General features: G+C 41.4%; 1 protein-coding gene across 1 annotated transcript in view; it reads right to left on the bottom strand.

Annotated features, from left to right (window-relative positions):
• LDLRAD3 (low density lipoprotein receptor class A domain containing 3) overlaps positions 1–22,568 on the bottom strand; it is an 83,357-nt gene that overhangs the window by 40,350 nt on the left and 20,439 nt on the right. Inside the window, exons 2-3 of the mRNA XM_017741603.1 lie at positions 13,393–13,518; positions 10,825–10,959 (exon numbers count right to left, since the gene is read on the bottom strand). Coding sequence (XP_017597092.1) covers positions 10,825–10,959; positions 13,393–13,518 — 261 coding nt within the window. The remainder of the gene's footprint in view (positions 1–10,824; positions 10,960–13,392; positions 13,519–22,568) is intronic.

The following is a 22,568-nucleotide window of genomic DNA, read 5'->3' as shown; positions in this document are numbered from 1 at the left end:
TCCCTATTTAACCTATCCCCAACACACCTGTTCCAATCTGGTCAGACAAATTCGGCTTCAATACCAAGTAAAAACATAAAAAAAATCAACTTGGAATTTGTTCAGTTTTGAATGGAACATATGGTCTTCTCATTCCCCTTTTTGTGGTTGATCACAGTTGACCAGTTTCTAAACAAGGATACAACTTCCCTCACAGCACTGCATTCCTGAAGTCACATACTTACTGTTCTCTAATTCTAGAGTATGAAAAAAGAAAATTAAATTTGATGGTCACTTACTGTAAGGACACTCTCTTTCCCATACAATATTCCTACAACTATGGGTTCTTACAAGTATCAGTGCAAAATACCTTGCAGAGCTTCCATTTTAATTGCACATCATGTTCCCTTTCCCTCAAACTAAGTCCAAACCACCTCTTCACAAACCAGTCAGCAAGGCTCCAGCAACCAGAGACTTCAAAGTTATCTGACACAACAGTTCAAGTTTTAGTTCAGAAAACCTCTCAGGTCTAGAACCTGCGCTGCAGCATCCGCCTAAGTCTTCTCCTGTAGAGAACCATAAACACTATTTGCCATGGAAAAACCTACCTCAAAACGTATAAAAGTGTTTTCCTAACAGTCATTACTCAATCAAGGTTGGTGTTTGCTTGCTATTCAGCATGAAGGAGGCAGCAGAAAATGACAATCTAAGAAAAAACACTTGAACAAATGGAACAAGTTAGTTTTTAATTTCCACAGGTTTTAGTGCAGTGTAACACATTTCTTAATCTCTTAACAAAAACAACAGACCCTCAAAATTATTTCCACTTAAGAACTCGTTGGTAATGACTGCATTTACTGTAGTACAATAACGCTGTTAGAATAAATGAAGTTTTGAAAGCTTCTGCTTTGAAGCCTCAGAGGATGTACTTCAGCACCAATGACCAGACCCCACAGTGACTGGCTGGTGCACTTCAGGTGACTGACAATATTCAGAAATGATTAATTATATTTATTTTCTTCAAATGACTTAATAATCTTTTATAAACCTTTCAAAAGTTAAAAGTTTGGTATTTTTCCCATGCAAAATAGAGACCAGGCACACAACCCAAACTGCCCAAGGTCATTTACCACACCAGTAGCAGTGAGCATCAAGCAGCTCCAGCTGCTACCACCTCTGTGCTCAGGACATGAGAACAGGCACTCCCAACTGTCCCTGCCCTCAGTCATATTAATGGAAACACTATTTAATCACAGGGCATAGGTATCAACAGGAGTTCTGAACCCAACGCTTCCCACTGACAAGGTTGTGACCTCCCTTAATAGCCCATACCGGTTTTTACATCTGAACTTGAACAGAGATGCTAAAAGCACTTTATGGCACCACACCCTCCACACTCCTCCCCCAGCTCATTCTCCAGGTTTTACTGTTTGCATAGACTCTATATTACAAATAAACAGAAAATTTATTATTCAGCTTCTAATTCCCATTGCATGTTGATGTTTATGCAATTGAAAACCATATAATTACTTTATGTTTTAACAACCCTCATAAATACGGATTTTTTAACACAATCCTTTACAGCAAATTAGCACCAAAAATCTGGTAATGTGAGATGGGAGCATGAGTTACTCTGGCAAGCTCAGGGAACAGCATGAAGACTAAATACTGGTGTGATGTCTCTCATCACTTCACAATTTTCAGCAGGCAGAAGAAAATCCGCTGCAGTTCCCAGCTTTGCTAGGAAGCCTGATCAGACTCTGGGACACAAGTTTTAATGCAAGAGCAGCAAAGAAGGAAAATCTAGATTTCAACAGCCTCATCCTTCACACATTTACAGGTACTGAAATGCTTGGCTGAGGATGAATCTCAGCTTAATCAGAAGCCTGGCAAGAAACTTCCTTCTTCATGATAATCCACTTACTTATCAAGTTTCATTTGCTAGCTTTAGATCGGGCAGTATGAAATACCTTTCTCTGGAACCCCGGCTGGCAATTTGCTTGGGCTTTAAAAATCACCCTCAAGCAATTTGTGCTCCACAGTGAATACAGCACACTGGCATAGCAATTTAAGTGTGACCTGCAATAACAAAACAAATGCTTTTAGCTTCAGCTGCAGAAAGTTAATGCTTTGCTTCCATTGACCTGGCTGGAAGTAGCATTTGGAAGGAGTAGGCATAAAGATATAGATACACTTTGATATTAATACCACCTCAGTGATTTGGTATCCCCCACAATTCAGTTTTCCATGCCTTTATTTGTCCTATAGGATGATATAGAATCATATTTTCTGTAAGGCAGAGTAAAACTGCAGCTATGCTAGCACCGTAAAGTGAAACCACTTAGAGAAAAACAAGAATTACTCTAAGCAAGGATTTCTCAAAATAATAGGCACAAACTGCCAGGGCCTATTCAGGTCCTGCACTCATGGGATCACCTACGCTTCTGAGGGCAATTCTGCATTTCTACCTGCTCTCCTTCCTATGAACCAAGTGCATTGCACCAGCACAGAGTCTATCTAAAGGGACATCCGGTTGACCCGGAGTCACTGCACTTAATCTTTTTGAGCAAATGTCAGCAAAACTTCTCAACAGAGCTTGGTAATGCTGCTCTAGGGGACATACTGCTCTGATAACATACTGCTTTAGGTCAGTCACATAATTGGCTGGGTACTAAACTGCTACAGCACCTGAATGGAGACACTTTTATACCTGGTCATGCTGGCTTTGCTTGTGGCTTTACCTTTGAGTAAGATCTCACACACAAGCTCTGGCAGAGCTCACGTGTCACAAACTATTCCCAGCTATAACTGAAGCTGTGAAAAGATACAGATTTTAACCACTTGCAAAACTAGTTACAGCTGGGGACAGAGCTGCAGCCTGATGTTTTAGGAGCCACATCTTCCAACTTTACTGCTGGCAGTTGCAGGGGGAAAAAATGAAACCAAACCAAAATAAAAAACCTACTCCAAAGTCTGACACTCAAGTAGCTAGGATCTGTTTTTTCCCACACACACAGGTATAAGCAGCAAAACTGGTCTTCCTGCCAATTCCACTGCCACACAAAAAAAAACCAGCCCAACTCCTAAAAGGAAAGAAAGGGACGGTGGTGCTCTCTGCTCAAGTCCCAGTGCAAACTGCTGAATGCAGCCACCATCCCCAAAAGTTCATCTTGGGAAATCATTTCTAACTAGTGGTTACAGACACAACAATGCCAGACCAAGATTAACAAAGGTACTGAAGCATGAATAACCTCACATTTTTTGCTGACCCGGTTAATGGACACAGGTCTCAAAGCCAGATTAGGGTAAAGCATTATTACTTACCTGAGATTAATGTCAATTATCAGGCTAAACAACAAGGTTTAACTAAAAGTGCAGAGTTGATGGGGCCAGACATGGTGGGAGAGCCATGCAGACTAGCTCCCAGCTGGGCTTGAAAGTAGAATTACAGGTTAGAGCAGGCCAGTCTGATGAATGAGGGTTAGAAAGTGCAACAGAAGAGACAGCCAAGCTAACTCCCACTCCGCTAGGGAGAGCGTCTCGTCAGTACTTAACCCAGGAAACCTTTGTTGAGGCTCTTCCATGACACGTGTTTGCTATGACAACTCCCATTTTCCAACAAAAACCAGAGGTTGTCCCTGTACTGAAACTGCACTAACAAAAGGTTTAATTTTAAATACAAATGCTATGATCATTTTGTACAGTAACTGTAGAAAATGCACTTGGTCACCTTACCTGGAACTGATTTTGTTTTACAGCAAGTCAAAGATTAACATCTGTGCCTTTTATTTGGATTCTCTCCAATGACAGCAAAAGGACTTGGGTCTGGCACCTACAGTCCAGCAACAGGAGCCTTTTGCACAGTTAAATCACACTGACATCTGTCGGGGTCCCTCCCCCCCACCATGTAGCCCTGGGAGAGGGGCCCTGGGGGGAGACACGGGGTTTTCCTGGCCCTGGTCAGCCTCATTCCCCCTTGGTTGGTTTGTGTTCCCCTGCGCGGGCAAGGACCCTCAGCCGGCCGGACTGTGAGGGCTCCTCGGCAGGGCTCCGGCCATGCGGCTGGAGAAATAAACATCTCTCTGAAACATCTAGCAACAATCTGTCCGTATATATTTCTTTTCCATGGGACTCCTGGTTTGATATAGGCGTGTTACAGTAATCCCCATTGTAACAGACATCTATGAAAAGTTAATGCAATTCAGCAGTCAGGACATGGCATGACATGCCAATACATACAGTGTATTTCAGACACCTACATGATGTTATAAACTCATGGAAAATGTATTTCAAAGGAATTCATTTATTTTTACTAATGAGAACTCAAGAGATAATTTAATGAGCCTCCAGATCAATGGGGAAAAAGAATATCCTTTATTTTACACTTGTCTTCCTCTAGGGTGACATTTAATAACTTGTTTTTGAAGCTTCGAAGCACAGGCAATGAAACTGGATATCCATGTTACCACCTCTTTCTAAAACTTTTAATTAGACGTAAATGCCACAAAGTGAAGGTAAGAATATCTGGACACAATCATTAAGAGCTCATATTTCATCTCTGCACAAGTAAGAAGACCCCATGCCTTTCCAGGCTCAATTCCTAGATCTTCTCATAATCCACTTGATAAAAGAAAAGTATCTAATAATCCCTGCACCTCCTGTTTTTGTAAGTAGCCTGAGAACTGTAATTTCAGTTCCAGCAACAAAAAAACCAACCAACCAAAAAAAAAAAAAAAAAAAAAAAAAAACCATGGTATTACAGTAAGAGTCCAATGAAGCACTCCAGTGAGACCAGCACTTCCATGATGGGAGTAAGCTGTGCCTTGAGGGAAGGCACCCCGAAGTACATCTATCTACAGAACGTGCTTGAGGCACAATGTCAGCTCTCCGTCCTTACTATCTTCAAGAAATTGCTTTCAGGTCAAGATGATTGTTGCCAGATCCTATTTTTCTTCCCTATTACCCCTGATAAAGCTGTTTGTAAACATGGTGACTCCTACAGACACAACACCCCATCCAAGATTTGACCTAGGTCATAAAACTGATTTTTACAGTAGTCAAGTCATCATCTGCTGGTAACTTTGAGCTTGAAGCCATCAAAGATGGGCTGAGTAGGAGATCAGGTGAAGAGTCTGGACACCTCCCAGATCTAGAAACACCTTTCTAAGTAAGTTTGTTGTCCATTTGAAGACTTGAAGTCATTGCTTGTCTATTGCCACATTATAGTTGCTCTTAATAGAGCATCTGCTCTCCAAACAGGGGCAGAATAACATTTTGGCAGCATGTTTTTTATTATTCTGCCAAAATGACAGGCCAAGGTGCCTGTAGAAGCAACATACTGGTCTACAAGGAGATTATTCCTCAGCTACATTTGCCTGTTCTGCAACAAAACCTTGTCATACTCCCAAGATCAGGGAGCTGAGAGAAGTAGCAACTCAAATCCACTTGTACCAGCTGTCTGGACCTGTTCCTGAGATCCCCACACCTATTTCAAACTGCTTTAATTCCAAAGTCCCCATGAACAGTGAAGTAAGAGTTCCTCTCTCAATCCCACTCAGAAGCTACCATGTTTCTGAATGAGCCTGGGTTATTATCAGCTGCTCTTATCAAGTGATCAATAATCCATTTTACAAATGATGGTCTGGCCTGGGAGGCAGCACAGACCACGGAGTCCACGTGCTGCCGAAATTAACGTGCAGATGAACTCACCAGTCACCTGAAAGGTCAGTACCAACTACAGGAACACCTGCCTCCTGCAGCTCACCTCACCTGTTAGTCCCCATGCAGATGGATCCATATTTTCTTGACAAGAACCCTCTCAAATGAATAATCTTTTGAGGAGAAAAAAAGGGAAAAAAGAGGAAGTGTGGATTCAGGGAATAGAGGAACACAGGAAAGAAAAAGTTCACAGCTAACAAAAACATTTCCATCTAGCAAGTATTACAAAAGAAGGATATTAGAGAGCTAAATATGGTCAGGCAAAGCCCTCATTTAATAAAACATTTAGTGGCATTTTATTTCTATCCTTATGTTTCTGCTTCTACTCAGTCTGCCTCTGAGTATTAAATTCCGGCTGCAGGCTGAATTTGGGCTCAGATTATGCACAATAATTGCATGCTGAGCTTCAGTTTACAGACTGAGATAATAATGAGTCAGAGAGACTCAATAAAAGGAAACCTACAGACAGGATGAGACTACAAAGCCTTGGGATGTCTAAGTGACACCACAGCATTTGGGAATTTCAGAATTTCAATTTACCACGTGCAAAGGGCTGGTTACAAGCTCCATACAGAGTGGGATGGTCTGGGAGCTATTTGTGTTTCATAAATTAGGTTTTGTGGTATTTCATTGAAATTTAGAGTACGTCTGTTCCACTTAGCTGTCAGTTCTAAAACCCACTTTGCATTGCAACCCAATAATGCAAACATTAGCAAAGGCCTTAGTGCTTACCTCTACAGCCAGCCCACTTCCAGCTCTGCCTATAACTTAATCCACAGAAATTATCATTACAGAGCTCGTATTATCACAAAAAAATTCATTTTAATAAGTCAACATTTTGAACACTTTCCACTTCTTCAACACAGGGTCAGATTTTTTATTTTTTAATATGCTGACAAGTTTTATATAAGCAATTTATAAATGCCCCAGAGAAAAGAACAGAGACTTCTAAAACTGTACATGCTTCTAAATCTGTTTTAGAACACTGGGGTACATAAAAATTCTAGTGCAAATTCAATGAAAAGATAAGCAAAAAATAAAAGGAGGAAGTATCCACATGTACAGCAGTGGACATTACCAAATATACAGGACAGGAATTAACTTCTGAACACTTGCAAAACATTTGGTTTAGAACTTGACCACAATGGTAGTGTTTACAAACAACTGCAGAGCTAGAATTTCAGGAATATTACTGAAGTCAAGAGCCTCTCTTTACAGCAGCAGACAGAGTGAATACAGACTAGCAGCAATACAACTCCCTTTCCTAGGCAACAGGGTTAAAGCTAGTAAAGGTATTTAGCAATTTAGATGGAAAGAAAAGAAGGGCCATGAAAGAAAAATGGGTTTGAATTAAACTACCCAGTATGCTTTTGTTAGTGTTAAAGCTTTCTAAACTAAAAGTACAAAATGGAGGAGAAGAAGCACTGTGAGGACACATTCAGATTAAAAAACCCCAAACCAATTAAGAGAATAAATTAAACACAGTCCTAGAGCTGAACAAATTTACACGGTTGTTGGAAGATACTGAAAAGGAATAATTCCTTTCCAGTTGAGTGGATGCCTGCCACAGAACAGGCAATCCCCCCAGTGTCAGACAGGCCTGAGGAGTACACCCGAGTAGATGCTATGAATGTTTAGCACTGTTAGCCAAATAGAGGCATAGGAGAAAAGTGTGTGGGGGAGAGAAATTTTCCTCTGAATTGAGATCAATTAAGCACAGAAGAGGAGCAGAAATTTCTAATCACTGCTGGTGTTGCCAAACCTGGAGTAATGCCCTAGAAAGAACAATTCATAAGCAATTCATGTATTTGACTGGTGCGGATAATCCAAGCAATCATATCCTCCATCCCATCCCAAGACTCAAGCATATACTTTGATGAATACATCACATTCCAGATTAAGGGAAATATTTTGCTGTGCTACTTCACTACTGGAAAACTGAGATGACCGAAGTATAGCTGGGGTGGGATTAAAAGAATAGCTCTGAAGTTTATCATGGCAGTGACAAGAGCTACAGACAACTTCTGTCAGGAATTAGAGAAGAATTCTTTGACTTGCTGCTAAACTGGTGCTTTTTAATCTGACACTTTCCCCATGACATACAAACCTTTGTAAGATACACAACACTCAGTTACAAGTGGTAAGGAGAAAGGAGGGCAGGAACGCCCTCCGAAATTTGATCTTCCTCTCATTTTCACAACTAAGTCATGGGGCCCTCCCTCCTCTCAAATGAATCTGCTCTTATTTATGACTAAAATGAATCTTTAGAAATGCATGTCTTCAGGTTCATCTCAAATTGCAGCATGCTAGCAAAGCTAGGATGGCACATTTTGAAGTGGTCCATGTCAAAGCTGGGTCAGTATGTTTTTCAGTAGGAGGCCACATTCCTGTTTTCCTGATCTGCAGAGTGACCCTTCCTGATTGAAAGGGTCCTTATGTGTGGAGGAGTATTTGACACAAACCAAACTGGAAAGATACTGGAGCTTTCCAGTAATGACAGCCGGATAAAAGAGGCCTTTGAAGTTCATGGAAGAGCAGGAAGAGGTGATAATTCAAAAAGCTTGTCAGTATACCCAAGAGCAGAAGGAGAGCAAAGTATCAATTAATAATTCACACTTCTATTTCCCATGTTATCATAGTGTCTCAAAACAGTTTGCAAACATTGATTAAGTCTAGTGACATGCCCCTGAAGCAGACAAGCACGGATGAAGCTCTATTCCTACCAGCCAGGATGGCACTCCGGGAGCATTTCCTTTAGGTGATCTATGCCCTCTCTTCCCCATCTGTTAAATGGCGATAATGACACTATCATGCAGTGGTTCAGAAGCTTAGTGACTTCTAAATCAACACATTTACAGATAGAAAAACAGCACACAAGGACAATCTCATATGTCAGATTACACTCAATTACACTGAACTAAAGCTACCACATTTGACATAACATAGCCAGTGGGAAAAAAACCCTCTATCTTCATTTTGTAACACCCTACAGATTTGCCTTGCTCTGTCCCTAAGTACCCGGAGCACTTGAGTTCTAGTTAATGACCAGGATTCTTGGGTACTGTGTTAATACAAACACATTGTAATTACAGTAATTAGATCTGCTGTAGAAAGAATTGTGAGAAATTAAAGACTGTCCACAGTAGCCTCTAATTCCCAATTAACACAAAGCAGTTGGTGTGTTTGCAAGCCAGGACAGACATGCTCATGGCTGCAAACTCCAGAGGGAATCATCATTTACAATCGGATGGGAAGCTGAACACATTACATTGTTTTAATCCTTGCTTTGAAAGACAGGTACCCACACATTGCCCACTTACAGATGGTGAAATGGCAATCCAGGAAGGCTCTGAGCTGCCAAAGGGAAAAGCCTATCACACAGGCTCCCCATAGCCAGCATTTTACTTTGGGAACTCCTCATTCCCAACCCCATACTTGGATTACTTTTTTTTTTTTTTAAATTAGAAAGCCCACAACCATGGCTGTTCTTGTCCTAATGGAGAGAGTTCCTTCTTCCTTGTTTGGGCCTCTTTCACACATATAATAAGAAAGAATTACTTTGCTTAACCCTTTTACTAATCTAACATTTCCAGAAGGACCAAATATGAAGACAATAGTAATGGCTTCATGAAATACAGCTCTTTTCTTCTCTTGAGCCTGACAGTCAGTTCCAAAAGCAGATTGTCATGACAACAAACAACGTGGAGGCAATCCAGCCAATTAATCTGCAGAGGAAGCAGTCATCCCAACCTAGGAGAATAGCCCTGCTGCTTTAAGCTTCAGAAGAAAAAAAAAAAAGAGAAAGCAAAAGAAACCTAACACCAAACCTTACCACCCGCATTAATCTGATTAGGCTGCCTTAGAGCTGCAGTGAGGAACAGTCCAGCCCTGGGCACATGCTGGGCCCGTGGCAGCCCTTTCGTCCCGCTCCCAACACAGAGCTGGGGCAGGGCAGACCCTCTCCAAGGCTCTGATCCAAGCAGAGCTGCATTCCCAGGCTATGATGTAGCTCAGCACACGGAAGAGTTATCAAGATGACCCCTCCAACCCTTACATGTGGAGCCAAGGAAAGAGCCTGTAGGTTAGGCAGAGGTATGACACAGAAGACACCATTGCCATAAACCCTGTTTTGTTGGCATTGCTGTTGTGTGTTTTACCTCTTCCTCTGTGAGTTGTTAAGAATATTTATCAGCATCTTAAGATCAGGATTATTTTCTTTTCCACAAACGATTAATTGATCAGTGCAGGTAGATATTAAAGTAATTCTCCTTCAATTTCACTAATTACTTCTTCCTTCATACCCTACTTTATCTCTCTTCATGTGTCCTGCTTTCTATAGGCTGAAGCACATCACATCTCCCTTGAAAATATCCACTGTCTCCCATATTTTTTCTACCCTGGTCTCTCAGCAGTAACGCAGACATTACAATGTTTAGCAGCACATGCCCAATACACACTGTTTGTTAACCTCAAGTCATTAATATATACTTCATGTTTTATAAAATACTGTGGCATTAAGTTACAGAAAACAAAACTGAGAAGCACTAGCTGCAGACGTACATGATAGGTTAAAAAGAATAAAAATGTCAAAGACTGTGTTTTGAGATTCTCCCAAAACTCAATACACAACAATTTTCAAACAAAAATTTTCTTCCCTGTCTTCAGGGGAAGGGTAGGAATAAATACTTTCACTGTAGACCTGTCCTGCAGTTAAACATGTCTTTCAGAAGGTAACTGAGCAATGAAGATCTAAAGCTCTAAGCATACACAAGATTTACTCATCTGGTAAATAGACAGATTCACTTCCAACTGAGGTTTTACCTCAATCACCCCGGGTCCAATCCATCTCACAGAAGTACTAAATGGATTCCCAGTAACTTTGGTGAGCACTGGATCACAGTTTATAAGCACTTCCTGCAAAAGTGTGTTTTTACAACCTGAAAGATACCAGTCTTCTGAGCGCTGAGAATGCAATGCATGCATGTGCACACTCTCTACACATTTCACTCTCACTATCTGCAGCGCTAGCCAACACAGAGCAAGCCAATAGAATCACATTTTCTGCTGAGCCTGTGTTAATTTGAGTCGGTCTAATATTGCAGAACAGAATAAAACCCCTGTGCCTACCTTGAGGGCTTTCGCAGCTTTCTTCATCGCTGTTGTCTTGGCAGTTATTTTGACTGTCGCACACAAAGCTTTTATCAATGCAAAGACCATTTTTACAGTGAAATCGGGCAGTAGAGCAAAGCAAGGGATTTGCTGCTGCAAAAAGAGAAAGTGAGATCTTTCATTAGAAATTTTCTTGCCCAGGCAGTTAAACAACTGATAAGCATCAACCACAGGTTACAACTCCACAGCTGGTCAGTTTGCTGGCATGTGGGAGTAACGTGGCAATCATACCTGCCCTGGCTCTCTAAACAGGGAGAGCTGAAACTTCTAATTCGTGCAAGATTCATCACAATTAGCAGAGATTTAGCCCACCCACAGTTGTGATAAGCCTTCTGCTCATTTTCATGAGAGCCCAATCATGATCACTGTTCCACATTTGCTCACGCTGAAGACATATGGAGGGTAGAACTGCCTACCATAAACACTGCCTGTTGAATCCCATTACAGGAGACTTAGTTTAGCTGAAGTTTCATAGTGTAAGACAACAATTCTGACTGAGAACTGCCAGGCAGTGGTTTATTTACCTCTGCTTCTCTTCCCCATTCTCCTCACTATCTTGAATTGATACAACAGCAATGTTGAAATCTCTCAGCCTCTCACTGTTTGAATTTCAACTCCTTTTTAAGGAACAGTGTTTGTACCCTTCGTATACATCATGCCTTCTTATCTTTCAACACAGCCATCACTTAGCTGAGATACGCATAATTTAGCTGGTTTTAATACCCACTCATAAATCAGCCTCTGTCCCTTAATCATTGAACTCCAAGCAGTTTTTGGTAATGGGATGACTGAAACGGAATGCAACTTTCCTACTGAAAATCTTTAAAAGGCTGCTTAGATGTCTTGTCTACTTCCAACTGCTTCTCTGCCACAACAACAAAGGGGATTATAGTTTCCAAATACTAACTGGCTTCCATTTTTTATTCTTTAAAGTAAGAGCTAAATTTAAAGAGTTTTTACTAAATCAATCAATCAATCAATCAATCAATCTTAACTTGTTAAGAGTTTTTACTAAATCAATCAATCAATCAATCTTAACTTGTCGGTCCTGCATATAACCTGCAGGACATATAACAAATGCTCCCAATTCCTCCAGCTCCCCAAGAGCATGTTTAGCATGAACACGCTAAAGTTCCTTTGGTTTGAAACTTCTGCACAACTGCACGCCACATTGATTTACAAGGTCACCCTCGAACCTACATGGTTGTTCCTCTTCATAAGCAGTGGCTAGACATTTAGGCATGCTAGAAAGCACCAAGTGCTTCACTGACATAGAACAGGGCAGATCAGCATCAGGTTATCATCAGCTGTAAGGTCTCATTGGAGCTACACACTACAAGCTCATGGGAAATGGTGTAATTCCTAATGAACTCCATAAGCTGGTGCACTTTCAGTTGAGACTCCCCGCTTGTCAGTCCACCACCTTAAGGATATTCAATGCACTTTTGTCAAAACCTATTTTTAGTCCACCCGTTCAAGCGTAACCCAGAGTAATTGCCTTAGCCTTCGATGCTTCAATGGCTTCACTCACTCCACAGAAGTGCTGACTCCCTGCCACAGTCCTTGCAGGGCCCAAACCAGACTCTCCAGGCTAACAACAGATGCCACCATAAGAGAAGTTCATGCTGTGGGGGAAAGCACACCAACTACCAACAAGAAAGGCAAGTCCTCCATGAAGCAGACAGTGATAGATTACTGTGAAGATTGCCCCTTTTGTTATCTTTGAAAGCTGCTGTCTGTTGTCCTCCTCCTGACCTTTAAAAGTCATTGAAAACAAAACCTCAGCATGCTCTGACAGGAGAATGAAGTATTTTGCAGCAAGCTTTCACCTAGAGAGACCCATGCTTTTACCAGCTCGATAGTAACAACAGAGCTGTTGGATTCAACATAACTTTTCCCTACTGCTATGATATATCCCTGCTAGACTTACAGATACAAAAGGATCTATGCAGCCACATGCAGAGGGTTTAGCCCAAAACATGCAGTACTTCAGATCATCTCTCTTCTACAACTTCCCTACTGCTGTGCATTGGCAGGCATGCCTGGCTTCAAGAACCTCCCTCTCCTTCCAAGAACCTGTTTCACTAAATAAGCCATTATTTGCTTTTTTTTTGTTGTTTGAGAACATGTATAAACAGAGAAACCTAGATGTGCTGATGACCAAACACATCATGTTCTTCAGTGACAAGAAACAGGAAAATAAAAATGGAACAATACAAATGATAGTTAATATTTGCCCAATTTGAGTTACATTTGAGTACAGAGAACATGTTTAAAGCAAACATGCAGCTTAAAACTCATTTCATTGGCTTGAAGTATCATAGAGGCATTATATACAAAGTAAGACTGAGATGGACCTTGGCAGACTCATTAACGAAGAGAAAAGCCAAGGCTCATCTGGGTCATAAATGACAGAGAGAGTATTTGACTCAGGAGCTGAAGGCTACCGAATGTTTCCTTTCTGAGTAGCATCAGTTAGTTGAAATAAGCAGCAGTGACCTAGCTTGCAAGCAGGCTCCCACTTACTGCAGTTCTCCTCATCACTGCCGTCAGGACAGTCCTCAAAGCCATTGCACCGGAAGCGGCCAATGATGCAGTGGATCCCACTGGCACAGGGGAAGAACGTGGCACCACATTTGGATTTGGCTTTTGCTGTGAAAAGAGACAGAAGTGGGCAGAGGTGAAGGAAACAATTTGCAATGGTTAGAGATCCTGTTGTAGCAGTACAGTTAAGGGCACTCTATGCAGGGCTGTTGGCACTGATGTTAGGTGTCTTCCAAGTGAATTAGTGTCTTTGTGAGAATAAGAAACACAAGACACCCTCATAAAAATATTTTTCAGGCTGAAAACTCAAATTAACACTGCCTTTATTCAACATGATTTATATAAAACTGGGTGCAAAAGGACCACTGTATCTCCTGCTGCAGTTATTCATGACAGAAACTACATCTACTTCATAGTACCAGCACAGCTATTCATAAAACATTAAATACTAACAACAGCTTCAAAATGCGTGTAACACATGATTACAGAATCTAATTATGATCTCAAGTACTACACATTTTTTACTTTACTGCACAGCAACTCTTCATCGCAAGAAGAGAACACTGCCCTCAGCCAGAGAGTAATGCAGATGGTTCCACCATGATGCTCAAGGGAAGCACCAGTTAAGTCCTGTGGTATCCAGCCTAGAACAAAACAACTCCCAACATAAAAAGCAAAATTACAAGACAAATGATTACATTTCTGCTTTTTCAAGTTATCTCATGACTTGATGGACCACATCACAGGACACTGAACTCTTCAGAAAGTCCACTCTAAAGCAAAGGCCATATCTGCAGGAAGAGTACGCTGGTAACTGCAGGAAGGTGTGTATGGTGCAATGTGGTAATGCCACCTATGGGAGAACCCCAGAGAAGCCAGATCCAGAGCTTGCCAGCCTTTAAAACAAATGTTCCCTACTCCTATACCAAATCTACCAGATGTGCTTACAACTCACAGGTTTTGAAATACAGATCTGGGTATCACAGCAAGAGGCAAGTTTTTTAATGTGGCCCTATGGCACATCAGTACACCAACCTGCACAGTTTTACAAGGCCAGGACAAGGTCAGGGACTATCAGTGTACACACAAAAAAAAGTATATCCGGTAGGGATAAACAGCATTAATTTGGAAGGAATCCTCTGTTCCAGGATTAACTACTAAGTACAACTGTAGCAAAGCCTTCCTTCATCACTCAACAGAGTGCATATAAATTGTTTTAAACCACAACTACAGTAATTCTCACTTGATTTAGTGTCCTCCAAAATCAAATTCCTGCAGTTCCTCTATTACATGTTTTTCTTCATTATATTAGTAGTTTTCAATTAGAATGATGAAGCGTAAAATAAGATGTGTCACTAAATTTCATATATTCAACTACCACTTTTTTCTGAAGAGTATCCAAGGTCCACTTGGGGAAAAGAAAGTGAGCCATTATTTTGCAGAAAAACAGCTGATAAATTACCCTGTAGTAGCTGCTGTGCTTCACACCCCTGGCAATAGAAAATCGTCAGCAGAGACATTTGAGCCCCTGCAATTCTTCACACATCTTCAAAGAGCAGCTTCTGTATTAGAGTTCTGAGACAGACTGATCTCAGCTAAATAATTCAGTAACCACAACGTGTGAGGCACCATCATACTCCCAGTCTTTAAACAAAAGCAGCAAAACAACCTCAGCAACATTCCATGTCATCAAAGCAAGCAGTCTGTATTAATACACTAACAAACCAGCCAAGACGCTGCTGGAAGAGGGTGGTAATAGCACACGTATGTTAAGAGATGCCCAATACTTCACATGTCGTGGTTTTATTGTTGTTTTCCTTTCTATAAAAGGTAACAACCTTTTGAAACCACACAGTGAATTTACATTCCCCACGCCAAATGACTGCTCCGGGACAACTTCTTATTTAAGAGGTGTATTTTGAGCCAGAACAGTTCCAGAAGGGGAGAAAAAGAAGAAGTTCCAAGAGTTTAAAGAAAGAGAAGAAATAAGAAAAGGGGGAAGCAACTGTGCTTTTGCCTCTGCTAACATTTACTGGATCCCATTTCTTCAAGCAGGTTTACTTTAGTCACTTGGGGTCTGAATTCAGAGGCTATCAACTTCCTGGCAAAGCATAGACAGTGGTGCTCCTTGTCCTCTCTGAAAATCTTGACAAATTAAGGCTTCAAAATTATTTACTTCTAACATGGACCATTCTCTTACTCTTGCAGCCTTATTCTTCGTGAGAGATTTCAGATTGTGACTCATCAACACCAGAGCCTCTGGCCCTCTGGAAAGGAGAGGTCATGTGCCTGCACTTTCCTAATCAGAGCCAGAAGTGGCAGTGAGCCTGCAAGAGCCCCATTTCAGGTATGACAGACACAGGTCACAACATCCTCAGCTGCTCAGGCCCCAAAGGGTACAAAGCACACCTGGGACATTACCTTGAGCTACCACAGTAAGTAACCTTGAGCTTACCACGCCGTAAGTAAAGTTTAGTGTTTGGCCACATCTGGAAGAACAACATGCTGGAATGACCAGGAATAAAGTCAAGTTCTGGAAAATGAACTCCTTCTTCATACAGATGAAGAGGGGGCAACCACTCAGAACAATTATTTAATGTAAGTATTACTTAGACAGCTATATAATGTTTAGTTCAACATTTAATTCCCAGATGTTTTCCTATCTTCTCCTCCTCCTCCTGAGACAGCAGCCAGAGAACAAGAAAATTCTGTTTTAGAATAACTGTCTATAAAAAACCACATACTAGTAACCACAGACTGAAAAACAAACAAGAAACTAAACACCTTCAAATTATTTCTAAGTTGCCCTTTCATACAGTCCACTAATTTTATTTTTTTTAACTGGAGGGAAGGAAAAAATAAACAAAACCCAAATGCAATTCTCTACATTTGCAACAGACATGATATACACACAAACCAATCCCAATTCAAACATACACTTGCATTAGAGACCCTAGAAACACAAAAGAGCATTTCAACCACCACGGTGATTGACTAGTCGCTCAGTCAGTCACTCACGAGACTCAAGTCTCGCTCCCAAACAGAACTTAGTTCTCCAAGTTACAATTCCAGCCACAAAATGCATTTTTCATATGCTGTACACAAATGCAGAAAAAATGAGAAACCAGTAATAGCTTGGTCCAAGTCACGTCCCCTGACTCTGGAGAACTCCACTGAGGAATTTCAGCTTTCTTTTCAATTTGACATCCTTCTTGTCCTCTGGCATAGTTTTCCCAAGGTTTTCAAGCAAGTGTTTTTTGGTCACTGCTCATAAAGTTCCTATGGAAAGCACAATCATTTCTTCCATAGCAGAAACCTTACCTTCCCATTCTGCAGGATCTCTGCAAATACCCTAAATATGAAGGGGCTATCATTTTCTTCAGGTCTTTGGCACCTTAACAAGTAACAGATATGTATACCAGGATCATGACAGCCTATAGCAAATTCAAGTCACATGCTGCACTATCCCAGCATTCCTCTGCAATTCCTACTCCCATTACATGACTGTTACAAAAAGAGTTTTCCTCCCCTTTGCTCATCATTGTCTTCTACTGCACAGGTTTCAAGTTTTCAGGCAGATCTGTATGTGAGAAGCTTTATGTTTATCTAATAGCAGCTATCTGTTTGGCTATTTTGGTGATTTCAGCCTCAATAAGCTTTCAAGGACAGCACTGTCTTTGCAATCTATATTCTTCTTTGTTACGCTTGGTTGAAATGGGCTCAGGGTAATCAAGAATTACAGGGATATCAGGAAATGACAGAAGTGGAAAAGGACACAGGCGCGTGTGGATGGTTTGACCTTATTTAGCCAAGGTATTATAACCAGCTACAGGAAAGGGAACAGAGGAAGTTGGTTGTTTTTAAAGGACAGGCAAGTCCCCCTGAACCCATGTCTCCAGAAAGGAAGAAACTGAGAGACCACACACTGGACAGGAAGGGGTAAAATACAGCAAGAAACCACAGAGCAAGTTACAAAACTGTGGCTAAAGAAAGGCTACCCAAATACAGATGCAGACTGAATTCAATATAGCAAGTACAAAGAACACCCCAAAAAATTGCCATTCAACCAGTTTGTGAGCCTATGGCAGAAAGGATCAATTCACTCCAGTTCCACCCTTCATTTGTTACCTACTCATGGCAGAAGTGACCCAGGACTAGAAGATTAACATGAATCTGTACTTACATTACACAAAAGGGAATTTCCATGGTATTTAAAGAGGTGTCAGTGAACTACCATGAACTTGAGGAGCCTCCTGTGACTCCATTACCCATGGGAAGAAATTGCTCTTCACTAAAATATTCTTATCTCTTAAAATTCAAACATGAAGCAAATGGTGAAGATGGTGGCAGAGAGCTGCTGGCCACAGTACAAGCTTGCCAAATGTTCCCTCCAGGTTGCTTTGCTAAAGTTCAAAAATACTATTTTGGCACTTGTACGTGCGAGTGCGTGAAGTGGCTCCTTATGCTACACAGAAACCAATCCTCCCACTGTCTTCTTTCAAAGCTCTAAAAAAAATACTAACTTCCCATCAGGACCAGCAGTACACTCCACAAAGGATGTGACAGTTTGCAGGCACAGCTCTACAGCAGTAACAGAAAGACATCTTGCTATCTTTACGATCCCAAGTGTGAAACAGTACTATTTTTAAAAAAGTATAATCCATTTTATTACTTCTCAGCAGAGAGGCACAATAGCAGCGGAAAAGAAATCAGATTTGGCACATACTGTGTAAAACCTTATACTGTATACAGACAACCCTCTTGAATAAAAGCAATTTTGATATTCATGGCTACAATGACTTGGAACCTGACTAGAAGGTTACAACTGATCTGCGATGGGCAGATGATTTTTCTTTTCAGAGATGGAGCAGCAAAGACATCAAATGCATTCTGTAATTAACAGTATTAACTATAAGTTTAACAAGACCAAGTGCAAGGTGCTGCACCTGGGTCAAGGAAAACTCTGGTGTCAAGCCGGGCTGAAGGGTGAATGGACTGAAAGCAGCCCTGCCAAGAAGGACTTGGGGATTCTGGTGGATGAGACTGGACATAACCCAGCAAAATGTGTACTTGTGGCCCAGAAAGCCAAATGCATCCTGGACCGCATTCGAAGCAGTGAGGCCAGCAGGGCAAGGGACGGGATTCTGCCCCTTTACTCTGTCCTTGTGAGACCCCTGGAGTGCTGCATCCAGCTCTGGGGTTCTCAGCACAGGAGGGACATTGACCTGTTAGAGGGAGTCCAGAAAATGGACCAGAGGGCTGGAGCACCTCTCCTATGAGACAAGGCCGAGAGAGTCAGGGTTGTTCAGCCTGGAGAAGAAAAGGCTCTGGGGTGACCTTACTGTGACCTTTCTGTAGCTGAAGGGGATCTGCAAGAAAGCTGGAGATGGACTATTTACAAGCACATGTGGTGATAGGAGTTAAGCTGAAAGAGAGTAGTAGATTTAGACTGGATACAAGGAAGAAATTCTTTACTGTGAGGGTAGCGAGGCACTGGAACAGGCTGCTCAGAGAAGTTGCGGATGCCTCATGCCTGGAAGTGTTCAAGGCCAGGCTGGATGGGGTTCTGAGCAATCTGGTCTAGTGAAAGGGGGGTTGGAACCACATGATCTTTAAGGTTTTGCCTCCCAAACCAGACCATTCTGTGATTTTATGACTGCGTTACTGCTGAGCCAGCTAATCTACACCTCAAGCATTTCACAGCTATAGTGAACTGGGCACTTATTACTGCATGCAGCATGCAAAGAGAGCACACAATGGGCACCCCACACGATGTGGCCAGTAGACAAGCCTAGTTCCTTCTTTTAACTTTACAAAAATTTCTATTTTAAAATGTTTCTCAATTATTTTGAAATCTGAAGTGAGGAAACAGGATGTAGCAGATACAAGAGTCGACATTTTGTGACAAAATACAGATAGAAGTAATCTGCACAGCACTTGAGCATCTTTGAACTCAAATTGTTACCTTAGAACCTCTCCAAGTAGCAATCAAGCAAAGTAACTTTATGCTGCTTCACAGCTACACATCTCAACTCAACAACAGATAATGATTTATTCAGCTAATCAAAACTTGATTACTTGCATGCGACAAGAGCAGCTCTCCAGACAGAAACCACTGTGTGCAGATGCTGCATTACTGCAAAGCCATTGGTATTTTCCTGACTTTGATAATCAACAGCCTTAAACTTCTCTGCTGTTGTTAATTTAGGTAAGGGATGCCACAGGCACATCAGACAGCACTGTAAAACCACATTCTTTTTATGAATGCATGGCGAGATGCAGCATTTCAGTAAAGGCTTTATGTGAAGGAGATAAAGGTTTTAACTTTAATTTACAAAGAAGGATTGATTTGACAACACTATGTAACACAAGCAGGATGGCACCAGGATATGATTCCTTTTACCCCAAGAACTGATATAAACCCTAACCCTGTTAACACTTACAGTTATTTTGGGTTAGTTAACTGCTGTTTGGACCCTACAGTATTTTCAGTTCTGTTCCCAATGGGAAAGCCACTGTTACTTGCAGTCACTCAGCTGCATTAGCACTGAAGGCAAATGCATCATTTGTTGGCTCACAGAGCTCTGGAACAGGGTCATCTTGCAGAACAACACAGAAAAGTTTCACTTCCTCTGCTTGCTTTTTCCTATCAAGAAAAAAGCTGGCACTTATATTCCCAGTATAAAACACACCCAACAGTCCACTATGCCAGAACTTCTCCAATTCAAAACAAAACAACTATTTAATTTAATGAGTTATGATACAAAACACAGCCAACTGCAGAGTGTTCATTCCACCTACAAAAACGCCTTGGGTCACTCTTGACTTTGCTCCCTGTTTAACCAGGCAGGTGAAAGAGTTGCTACTCTTAAACTGCTAATGCAAACACAGAGAAAAAGAGCCTAAAATGTGCTTTATTTTAAAGGAAGCAATTTTATGGTTTTGTAAGTAGTGAAATTAGCCCAGTAGGAAGCACCAGGGGTTGCCTCCAACACAATAAACTATCACCCACTAACAAGAGTAATATTTACACTACAGTTAGCAGAGAAAAAGGCCAATGCTAAAGCAAAAAAAGCCAAGGGAGACTGCTGCCATGAAGAGTAAATGGCTTCCTTCTAAAAGGGTGAAAAAAGAAAGCACTTCAGAGCTGAATTACTATGAGTCAGTGGCCTTTACCTCTTGCCAGACAGTAAGGCCCTAAAGTAATCTTTCATGGTCTAGGAGTCTATGTTTTAGTCCTTCAAAATCATCACAAAGCAGACAAGATGTCAGAAGAGAGCACAGACAAAAACCTTGGATTTCAGACATTCAGTGAAGCAGTTTCTCACTAAGAGAAGTATTTTAGAAGTTACTACTCACTAAACAACCTGAACAATAACACCATACTAAAGGACAAAGTATGCACAATTTCAGAGTTGTTAAGTTACTCAGGATGCAAACAAGCAGGACAGAGTACCACGCTTAAGGCACTTCAGTAGCAGTGCTCCTCAGAACATCTGTGTGTCTGATGGGCTACAATACCTCACTCCATTCTGAGACACTACCGACCCGTTCTTTTTCTTTCAGTTGTGCCACTGATTCCATCCAACTGTTAAACCTGTCCAATTCCAAGCTCTCCAGCTGGGTTATTTACTGACCCCCATCAAGAGGATTAAATAATTAGCACCACAAACCCTCTTGATCTCCCTGCATAAAAAGCTATCAAACATAAGCAGCTATCGCATTTGCCCTTACTCATGTGTAATTGAGCTTCAAATGAAACATTCACCATGGTCACTTAATTACAAATCTTATTATAACTACTAAGTATTTGGTTGCTTAATCACGAGTAAAAACAAGAGCTAATTCCAGTTTGACATTCCAAGTTTGAGAGCCATTGGAGTAAGTGGCAAAAAGATCAGCAGCTGCCTTGCAGCATCTTCCCAATTAATGCAGATGCTCATTTCATGCATTGTTTAATATTCAGCTTTGCTTAAGAACTCTGATGTTTTTTACCTACCTGCAAGAAATATTCCAGGTCAGCCAGGAGATGACAGGAAGCAGCAAGAAACACAGAAGGAGACTTAAACGCACTCAGTGATTATGAGATGTGACTAGAAGTCCAGACATTTTCTATGTATAGATGTGCAACTACTACAAAACATACAACTACTTTTATTGAGAAATTCCTAGCTTTCTGCTATATATTCTAGTTATCTAGAAAAAGAAAAGAGGTGTTAATGTCATTAGATTTTTATACAAATTGTTACTGGATTATAAGTAAGAATGAGACACCTAAAGATTGGTTTTGTACAGTTTTCTATGATTGTTGTTTGCACAACACCTGACAGCCTGAAATCCTAGCACATGACAATGCTTACTCCATTAATATGCAAAATCTACTTTGACTGCAGCTTTTCATTGCCATGATCTTTTCAGGATGCTAATTCTGGTAGAATGTGTCTCTCTTCCTAAGTTGAAGCCCTGCTGTTAAATCTTCTCCTTCCATATATTAACACACCCCCCACCAAAAGTAGCCAATATAAAAAATAATCCCTGTGTATAGTCCTGTAAGGGATTCACCTAGAAGGGATCCATCTAGAAGAGGCAAGGGGATCTTTGGCAAAGACCGGCCAACTCAGTGAGCAGGCTTTAAACTGAAGGACTCAGGGTGTGAGGTTCAAAGTGGCAACACTCACTACACCACATCCAGCAGGGGAATAAACCAGGCCAACCACAGCAACAAAAAATGTTCCTTATCTGCCTCCCAAGATGAGATACAGAAGGAAAACCATCTCAGGGGTGTCTGTGGCTTTGGTACATCCTCCTGCACCCCTTCCTCCAGGGAAACCTGCAGGAATAACTACCTCTCTGAAATGCCTGTAGACCAACACACACAGGATGGGGAAAAACCAGGCAGAATGAGAGGTCTGTGTGCACGATGTCACTGCAGTTACAGAGACATGGTGGGACAGCTCACATGACTGGAACGCTTCAGGGATGGGCTACGACCTTTTTAGGAGAGACAGACCAGCAAGGGGAGGTGGTGGAACTGCTCTTTGTGTGAGAGAGCAGCTGGGCTCTATCGAGCTCTGCCTCAGGCTGGGTGAAGAACAAGACAAGAGCTGATGGGTAAAATTCAGGGACAACGTGAGTGACACTGCTGTGGGTGTTTGCTA

Source organism: Corvus brachyrhynchos, unplaced genomic scaffold (assembly GCF_000691975.1).
Source record: "Corvus brachyrhynchos isolate BGI_N302 unplaced genomic scaffold, ASM69197v1 scaffold115, whole genome shotgun sequence".
NCBI lineage: Eukaryota > Metazoa > Chordata > Aves > Passeriformes > Corvidae > Corvus > Corvus brachyrhynchos.
Note: the sequence above shows the minus strand (reverse complement) of the source record. Positions and strands in the feature narration are given on the sequence as shown.